The sequence below is a fragment of the Nematostella vectensis genome, chromosome 2 (assembly GCF_932526225.1).
Source record: "Nematostella vectensis chromosome 2, jaNemVect1.1, whole genome shotgun sequence".
Classification (NCBI taxonomy): domain Eukaryota; kingdom Metazoa; phylum Cnidaria; class Anthozoa; order Actiniaria; family Edwardsiidae; genus Nematostella; species Nematostella vectensis.
Genome location: NC_064035.1, coordinates 1846512 through 1856353, shown reverse-complemented (window position 1 = coordinate 1856353; position 9842 = coordinate 1846512). Strand labels below are relative to the sequence as shown.

General features: G+C 44.2%; 1 protein-coding gene across 1 annotated transcript; it reads right to left on the bottom strand.

The window, feature by feature from the left end:
* Positions 1 to 5459: 5459 nt before the first annotated feature.
* Positions 5460 to 9836, bottom strand: LOC116601992 (serine/threonine-protein kinase Nek8). The gene is made up of 4 exons (XM_048724031.1): positions 8791 to 9836; positions 7267 to 7502; positions 6601 to 6802; positions 5460 to 6328 (listed from the first exon to the last, which is right to left on the bottom strand). The coding sequence occupies exons 1-4, from the start codon at positions 9644 to 9646 to the stop codon at positions 5526 to 5528; spliced, it is 2097 nt and encodes a 698-aa protein (XP_048579988.1). The 5' UTR covers positions 9647 to 9836; the 3' UTR covers positions 5460 to 5525.
* Positions 9837 to 9842: the final 6 nt, after the last annotated feature.

Here is a 9842-nt window from a genome sequence, read left to right as displayed (position 1 = left end):
TCTCCACAAAGTAGCGTGCTGCAATACTCGTTACTTCACAGTTTCTCTTCACAAAGCAGAGTGCCGCAATACTCGTTACTTCACAGTTTCTTTCCACAAAGCAGAGTGCTGCAATACTCGTTACTTCACAGTTTCTCTTCACAAAGCAGAGTGCCGCAATACTCGTTACTTCACAGTTTCTCTTCACAAAGCAGAGTGCCGCAATACTCGTTACTTCACAGTTTCTTTCCACAAAGCAGAGTGCCGCAATACTCGTTACTTCACAGTTTCTTTCCACAAAGCAGAGTGCCGCAATACTCGTTACTTCACAGTTTCTTTCCACAAAGCAGAGTGCCGCAATACTCGTTACTTCACAGTTTCTTTCCACAAAGTAGCGTGCTGCAATACTCGTTACTTCACAGTTTCTTTCCACAAAGCAGCGTGCTGCAATACTCGTTACTTCACAGTTTCTCTCCACAAAGCAGCGTGCTGCAATACTCGTTACTTCACAGTTTCTCTCCACAAAGTAGCGTGCTGCAATACTCGTTACTTCACAGTTTCTCTTCACAAAGTAGCGTGCTGCAATACTCGTTACTTCACAGTTTCTCTCCACAAAGCAGCGTGCTGCAATACTCGTTACTTCACAGTTTCTCTCCACAAAGTAGCGTGCTGCAATACTCGTTACGTCACAGTTTCACTCCACAAAGTAGCGTGCCGCAATACTCGTTACTTCACAGTTTCTCTCCAGAAAGTAGCGTGCTGCAATACTCGTTACTTCACAGTTTCTTTCCACAAAGTAGCGTGCTGCAATACTCGTTACTTCACAGTTTCTCTCCACAAAGTAGCGTGCCGCAATACTCGATACTTCACAGTTTCTTTCCACAAAGCAGCGTGCTGCAATACTCGTTACTTCACAGTTTCTTTCCACAAAGCAGCGTGCTGCAATACTCGTTACTTCACAGTTTCTCTCCACAAAGCAGCGTGCTGCAATACTCGTTACTTCACAGTTTCTCTTCACAAAGTAGCGTGCTGCAATACTCGTTACTTCACAGTTTCTTTCCACAAAGCAGCGTGCCGCAATACTCGTTACTTCACAGTTTCTTTCCACAAAGCAGCGTGCTGCAATACTCGTTACTTCACAGTTTCTCTCCACAAAGCAGCGTGCTGCAATACTCGTTACTTCACAGTTTCTCTCCACAAAGTAGCGTGCTGCAATACTCGTTACTTCACAGTTTCTCTCCACAAAGTAGCGTGCTGCAATACTCGTTACTTCACAGTTTCTTTCCACAAAGCAGCGTGCTGCAATACTCGTTACTTCACAGTTTCTCTCCACAAAGTAGCGTGCTGCAATACTCGTTACTTCACAGTTTCTCTCCACAAAGTAGCGTGCTGCAATACTCGTTACTTCACAGTTTCTCTCCACAAAGTAGCGTGCTGCAATACTCGTTACTTCACAGTTTCTCTCCACAAAGTAGCGTGCTGCAATACTCGTTACTTCACAGTTTCTCTCCACAAAGTAGCGTGCTGCAATACTCGTTACTTCACAGTTTCTCTCCACAAAGTAGCGTGCTGCAATACTCGTTACGTCACAGTTTCTCTCCACAAAGTAGCGTGCTGCAATACTCGTTACTTCACAGTTTCTCTTCACAAAGTAGCGTGCTGCAATACTCGTTACTTCACAGTTTCTCTCCACAAAGCAGCGTGCTGCAATACTCGTTACTTCACAGTTTCACTCCACAAAGTAGCGTGCTGCAATACTCGTTACGTCACAGTTTCTCTCCACAAAGTAGCGTGCTGCAATACTCGTTACGTCACAGTTTCACTCCACAAAGTAGCGTGCCGCAATACTCGTTACTTCACAGTTTCTCTCCACAAAGTAGCGTGCCGCAATACTCGATACTTCACAGTTTCTTTCCACAAAGCAGCGTGCTGCAATACTCGTTACTTCACAGTTTCTCTCCACAAAGCAGCGTGCTGCAATACTCGTTACTTCACAGTTTCTCTCCACAAAGCAGCGTGCTGCAATACTCGTTACGTCACAGTTTCTCTCCACAAAGTAGCGTGCTGCAATACTCGTTACGTCACAGTTTCTCTCCACAAAGCAGCGTGCTGCAATACTCGTTACTTCACAGTTTCTTTCCACAAAGTAGCGTGCCGCAATACTCGTTACTTCACAGTTTCTTTCCACAAAGTAGCGTGCCGCAATACTCGTTACTTCACAGTTTCTTTCCACAAAGTAGCGTGCCGCAATACTCGTTACTTCACAGTTTCCTTCCACAAAGTAGAGTGCTGCAATACTCGTTACTTCACGGTTTCTTTCCACAAAGCAGAGTGCCGCAATACTCGTTACTTCACAGTTTCTTTCCACAAAGCAGAGTGCTGCAATACTCGTTACGTCACAGTTTCTCTCCACAAAGTAGCGTGCCGCAATACTCGTTACTTCACAGTTTCTCTCCACAAAGTAGCGTGCTGCAATACTCGTTACGTCACAGTTTCTCTCCACAAAGTAGCGTGCCGCAATACTCGTTACTTCACAGTTTCTCTCCACAAAGTAGCGTGCTGCAATACTCGTTACGTCACAGTTTCTCTCCACAAAGTAGCGTGCCGCAATACTCGATACTTCACAGTTTCTTTCCACAAAGCAGCGTGCTGCAATACTCGTTACTTCACAGTTTCTCTCCACAAAGTAGCGTGCTGCAATACTCGTTACTTCACAGTTTCTCTCCACAAAGTAGCGTGCCGCAATACTCGATACTTCACAGTTTCTCTCCACAAAGTAGCGTGCCGCAATACTCGATACTTCACAGTTTCTTTCCACAAAGCAGCGTGCTGCAATACTCGTTACGTCACAGTTTCTCTCCACAAAGCAGAGTGCTGCAATACTCGTTACGTCACAGTTTCTTTCCACAAAGCAGAGTGCTGCAATACTCGTTACTTCACAGTTTCTCTTCACAAAGTAGCGTGCTGCAATACTCGTTACGTCACAGTTTCTCTCCACAAAGTAGCGTGCCGCAATACTCGATACTTCACAGTTTCTTTCCACAAAGCAGCGTGCTGCAATACTCGTTACTTCACAGTTTCTCTCCACAAAGCAGCGTGCTGCAATACTCGTTACGTCACAGTTTCTCTCCACAAAGTAGCGTGCCGCAATACTCGTTACTTCACAGTTTCTCTCCACAAAGTAGCGTGCCGCAATACTCGTTACTTCACAGTTTCTCTTCACAAAGTAGCGTGCCGCAATACTCGTTACTTCACAGTTTCTCTCCACAAAGCAGCGTGCTGCAATACTCGTTACGTCACAGTTTCTCTCCACAAAGCAGCGTGCTGCAATACTCGTTACGTCACAGTTTCTCTCCACAAAGCAGAGTGCCGCAATACTCGTTACTTCACAGTTTCTCTCCACAAAGTAGCGTGCCGCAATACTCGTTACTTCACAGTTTCTCTCCACAAAGTAGCGTGCCGCAATACTCGTTACTTCACAGTTTCTTTCCACAAAGCAGAGTGCCGCAATACTCGTTACTTCACAGTTTCTTTCCACAAAGCAGAGTGCCGCAATACTCGTTACTTCACAGTTTCTTTCCACAAAGCAGCGTGCTGCAATACTCGTTACGTCACAGTTTCTCTCCACAAAGTAGCGTGCTGCAATACTCGTTACTTCACAGTTTCTTTCCACAAAGTAGCGTGCCGCAATACTCGTTACTTCACAGTTTCTTTCCACAAAGTAGCGTGCTGCAATACTCGTTACTTCACAGTTTCTTTCCACAAAGCAGAGTGCCGCAATACTCGTTACTTCACAGTTTCTCTCCACAAAGTAGCGTGCTGCAATACTCGTTACTTCACAGTTTCTCTCCACAAAGCAGCGTGCTGCAATACTCGTTACGTCACAGTTTCTCTCCACAAAGTAGCGTGCTGCAATACTCGTTACTTCACAGTTTCTCTCCACAAAGTAGCGTGCTGCAATACTCGTTACGTCACAGTTTCTCTCCACAAAGTAGCGTGCTGCAATACTCGTTACGTCACAGTTTCTCTCCACAAAGTAGCGTGCTGCAATACTCGTTACGTCACAGTTTCTCTCCACAAAGCAGCGTGCTGCAATACTCGTTACGTCACAGTTTCTCTCCACAAAGCAGCGTGCTGCAATACTCGTTACTTCACAGTTTCTCTCCACAAAGCAGCGTGCTGCAATACTCGTTACGTCACAGTTTCTCTCCACAAAGCAGAGTGCCGCAATACTCGTTACTTCACAGTTTCTCTTCACAAAGTAGCGTGCCGCAATACTCGTTACTTCACAGTTTCTCTCCACAAAGCAGCGTGCTGCAATACTCGTTACGTCACAGTTTCTCTCCACAAAGCAGCGTGCTGCAATACTCGTTACGTCACAGTTTCTCTCCACAAAGCAGAGTGCCGCAATACTCGTTACTTCACAGTTTCTCTCCACAAAGTAGCGTGCCGCAATACTCGTTACTTCACAGTTTCTCTCCACAAAGTAGCGTGCCGCAATACTCGTTACTTCACAGTTTCTTTCCACAAAGCAGAGTGCCGCAATACTCGTTACTTCACAGTTTCTTTCCACAAAGCAGAGTGCCGCAATACTCGTTACTTCACAGTTTCTTTCCACAAAGCAGCGTGCTGCAATACTCGTTACGTCACAGTTTCTCTCCACAAAGCAGCGTGCTGCAATACTCGTTACTTCACAGTTTCTTTCCACAAAGTAGCGTGCCGCAATACTCGTTACTTCACAGTTTCTTTCCACAAAGTAGCGTGCTGCAATACTCGTTACTTCACAGTTTCTTTCCACAAAGCAGAGTGCCGCAATACTCGTTACTTCACAGTTTCTCTCCACAAAGTAGCGTGCTGCAATACTCGTTACTTCACAGTTTCTCTCCACAAAGCAGCGTGCTGCAATACTCGTTACGTCACAGTTTCTCTCCACAAAGCAGCGTGCTGCAATACTCGTTACTTCACAGTTTCTCTCCACAAAGCAGCGTGCTGCAATACTCGTTACGTCACAGTTTCTCTCCACAAAGTAGCGTGCTGCAATACTCGTTACTTCACAGTTTCTCTCCACAAAGCAGCGTGCTGCAATACTCGTTACGTCACAGTTTCTCTTCACAAAGTAGCGTGCTGCAATACTCGTTACTTCACAGTTTCTCTCCACAAAGTAGCGTGCTGCAATACTCGTTACTTCACAGTTTCTCTCCACAAAGCAGCGTGCTGCAATACTCGTTACTTCACAGTTTCTCTCCACAAAGCAGCGTGCTGCAATACTCGTTACTTCACAGTTTCTCTCCACAAAGTAGCGTGCTGCAATACTCGTTACTTCACAGTTTCTCTCCACAAAGCAGCGTGCTGCAATACTCGTTACGTCACAGTTTCTCTCCACAAAGCAGAGTGCCGCAATACTCGTTACTTCACAGTTTCTCTCCACAAAGTAGCGTGCTGCAATACTCGTTACTTCACAGTTTCTTTCCACAAAGTAGCGTGCCGCAATACTCGTTACTTCACAGTTTCTCTCCACAAAGTAGCGTGCTGCAATACTCGTTACTTCACAGTTTCTTTCCACAAAGTAGCGTGCCGCTGTTGCTGCAAGAGACCGATAACACTTGGACCGCCGCCGGGAGCGACAAGCAGACGGGTTCTCTGACGTCCTCGTCTGCTTTGTTACCTAGGCGACCCCTGGCCCCCTTTCCCCAGACAAACACCTCACTGTCAGAAGAAACAGCGACAGAAAACGTGTCTCCACAAGCGACGTATGATACATCATTCAATGACTCGATGAGCTGGGGGAAGCGGGACACGCCCTCCCGTACGTACCCTAGCTGACCGAAAGAGTTTGATCCGAACGAGTACAACTTGCCATTCTGTAATAGCACGAGCGTATGTGATGTGCCCATAGCAACAGATGACGTTCCCACGCTATTAAAGTCCGGAACAGAAACCTGACGCAGCACGGCAACCTCTTCCACAGGCCCATCTTCGTTATCCAGGGCAAGCTTGTTACATCTGTTACTGCCACACGCGAGAAGCTTGTTTTCTAAGGTGATGGCAAACGAGCAGTCCACGCCGCAATGGACCGAGCGCGCGCGCATGCCTTCAGGGAGGCTAATTGCCTTGGGGGACCAATACTCTTGCTGCGACCCAGTCCCCAGGCGACCGTTATCGCCACGGCCCCATGCAAACACCTCGTGGTCAGCAGTTACAGCCATGATGTGCGATGATCCGCATGAGATGTCCTCCACCTCGAAGCCCAGCAGATCTTCCACAATCTTGGCTTGGCTCACGTAGTTAGTTGTGCCATGACCAAGACACCCGTACGTGCCACTCCCGAAGGTCATCAAGATTCCTCGGTCTGTTAACAAATCATCCAAATGCTCTTTTGAAAATGTGCATAGAAATCGCACTTTCTAGTTAAAAAATACTAGTTATTCGGAATATGCATGTAAGCAATTTGTTTGAGGGGCAGAAAGGCAGGCCCTAATAGAATGAAAATATTAATCATACAATTTTTAGGATTAAAGTTTAGGATAAAAAGTTTCAAATCCTCGGTTTGACCGTGGAGATAAGGCACTAGCTAAAGTTTCTTGAGAATTCTAAAGGGAAGAAGTGAAGAAGAACACAAACCTGTCAGGCAAGCTGTAAAGAGGTCACCGCATGACACCTTTGTTATAGTGATGCCAGACTGGCCTTCCAGGAAACGTGGTACCCACACAGTTTTCTCATTTTTCCCACCAGAAGACATCAGACCGCTGGACTTACTGCCCTCCCAGAGTATCATTCGACCATTTGCGGTCACACCCGTCATCAATGTCCTACCACATGACACCTGTAAATCATAGCAAACGTTAAAGAAAGCTTTTCGTCTTCTTCATCCAGGTATATAAGTATATGTGCAGAACTGTTTTTTTTTTACCAGAACAAGAAAGACTCAAATACTAAAAACTACATTACATTACATTTTATTGTGGAGGAATTGCAATACAAAGGGAATAAAGGGGTAGCTGAATAACCAGCTCAGAATTTTCATAAGTTAAAGGAAAGTGTGTTGTTTTAGATTTGTCGACCAAAACAGAAAACAATGGGTGGCCAAGAAAACGAGCATCATTTTTTAAAGCCATATAGAAAATCTAAACTTCATTAAAATTCAATTCCTTTCAAGAATCTGAAAGCTTTAAATTTACGCTTCTTTTTGTTAGATTGTGAAAAGTAAGACTCTATCATAGATTTGACATCCATACCCTTTTTAGCCCAGATTACTTATGCTACTAATACAGTAGACATCATTCTTACTTGGACAACACCAGAATCGTGCTGGGGAAGCGGCAGAGGGTTTGGGTAGGTTATCCCTCCGCCCCAGTGGTATACCATGTGCTGGGGCTCTTGTGGCTTCATAGCGAATACTCCGAGGTTCTCAGGCAGCCCTTCCAGTATAGTGCTTGCTGAGCTTGTGGAAGATGTTCTTGGAAATTGCTTGCTCCTACACTGAGTTGAAATGGATGGTCTAGAGCGTGATGGTGGAATGGCGGCTATAGAATGAATAGTTGGCTATCGTCAGTTAGAGCCTGGTGCAGGACGTATCACAGAAAGTTGGTGTTTTGTGAATAGAAATCCTATACTCTATATCTCTATACTCTATTGCCCTGCATTACATGTATTACATTCTATTGCCCTACATACATATTTATACTGTACTCTATGGAAATAACTGTTTTAGTATTACCAAGTAGTGTACTGTATGCAACTATGGTGCATGCTCTATGACAACAATTTTTTTTAGTGTTATAAAAGCCTGGCTAAATAATAAGGAGACGTAGTGTGCAACATGTTTCCAAGTTTAGCCACCTTATTGTAGGACACAACAAAGAAATATTTTTTGGGATTGTTGAGAGCCATTTTCACGCCATGCCCTACAATATTTGTCATGGGCAACATGTTTTTGGTAGCTTCAACATTTGGAAGACATGCTTCGTGCTACCTTATTACACTTAATTTTCATGTCACAGATTCGCGAAAATAAAGTGAAGCGAAAATTAAGTGTCGCAAAACTTAGGATGCACGAAAATTAAGTGAGTGCACAAGAAGCCTTTGGGGGAATATCGTTTAATAAACTCTATGGAAACACATTGTCTATTTAGTCTTCTAAGGTTCATAAAGTATGATAATGGGTTGAGTTGGACTTGTATTTAAAGATTTTTATGAAACTAAATTTAGCCCACACATCTTTTTGTTACAAATTGTTTCAGTTTTGATGATTACAGCACATTTTTATTCCACTTGTTTTGCTTGATTCTATTACCCCAAAATCGCGAAAATAAAGTGATCTGTTTTTTTTTTTACGAAAATAGGAAAATCACGCAAATAAAGTGTCGCGAAATAACGCCATCTCAAAAACGCGAAATTTTGATGTCGTGAAAATAAAGTGTAATAAGGTACATGCTGCGCTTGACATGTCTCTTAGTTTAGCTAGGCAAGGTGTGTACACAGGGGGATGCACAGGGTGTGCACACTCCCCTTGGCGGCCAAAAAGTGGGTCCTTCCTTATTAAGGAATCTTCAAATACTTCGCTTATTCAATTATGATACAAAGGACTATGCACCCCCTCAGCCAGTCATGGGTATGTGACTTATTCTTATGTGACTTATTCTGACAGATTCCTATTCTTCCTTGATTAATTTAGATTCTTTTCTTCACTGAGACCACAGAGGTTAAAAACACTTACACCCACAATCCTTGTGATAAAACCCTTAAGCCAAACCCACAACTGCCTCTGTTGAATCAAGCATAAAGATTGTAATAACCTCTCTTCATACATACCGGCAATACCAGCTCCAGTCCTAGGGAACCGTGTACATGGCACTCGGCCAACATCTGTTGGCAAGTCAAACAATGCATTGACAATAACAGGTTGGGCCATAATTTCCTTGATACCTGGTCTTTTGGTTGGATCCAGTACCAGCATGTCCAGGATTAGTTTACGCAACTCCTCACTGTACCTCTCAGGTATTGGTGAGAAGTACCCTCGCATTATCTTTAACACTAGTGCTGGGAGGTTAGATGCCTCGAACGCTCGCTTTAAGGTGGTAAGCTCATAAAGGACACAACCGAGTGACCAAACATCACTTTTCTGGTTGTATGGCTTTCCCTCACATAACTCAGGGGAGATATAACACGGAGACCCAATTACCGTATTTGCTTTGCTCTTACTGCTGAGAATCTTAGAAATACCAAAGTCCCCTATTTTCACAACCTTTCGTTTCTTATTTAGTAGGATATTTTGTGTTTTAAGGTCCCTGTGTAGGATTTGACCCTTGTGAACATGTCGAAGGGCTAACAGGATTTGCACAAAAAGTCGCAGTATTTCGTCTTCGTCCATCAATTTCCCTCCTCGCTGTTGAAGATAGTCGTAGATAGTCCCCCCTTGGGCGTACTCCATTACGATCATCAGTGCTTTTTCCTGTACGAAACTGTCGTAATAACGAATTATATTTGGGTGTTGGAACATCGAGAGCACCTTAACTTCATTTAAGGCAGATTGACGCTCTTCTTTTGTCATTTCTTCAACTGGAATTTGCTTGATAATGACGAGAAAGTTATCGACTAATCGTCGGCACAAGTACACCGTCCCGTAGGCGCCACGGCCGACGATCCGGACTTTCTCGTAGTTCTGCATCACAGATCCGGCGAGCTTTACTCTCAAGTCAATGTGGCGATTTTAGAAATTACATTGAGGCACTGTTATCGGGTACTGTTATTCCGAGCAACATTCAACCCCTTTTTTTTTACCAAAACTATACTATGGGAGGGGAGAGACGTCACACAAAAGTGGATAAAATGCCATTATTGCAGGGTAAAAACACTTATTATAT

Coding starts and splice junctions, on each gene's coding strand:
- LOC116601992 (XM_048724031.1), bottom strand. CDS start 9,646: ATGCAGAACTACGAGAAAGTCCGGATCGTCGGCCGTGGCGCCTACGGG. Junction 6,803..7,266: donor ACGATTCTGGTGTTGTCCAA/GTAAGAATGATG, acceptor TATGATTTACAG/GTGTCATGTGGTAGGACATT. Junction 6,329..6,600: donor CTTTACAGCTTGCCTGACAG/GTTTGTGTTCTT, acceptor ATTTGTTAACAG/ACCGAGGAATCTTGATGACC.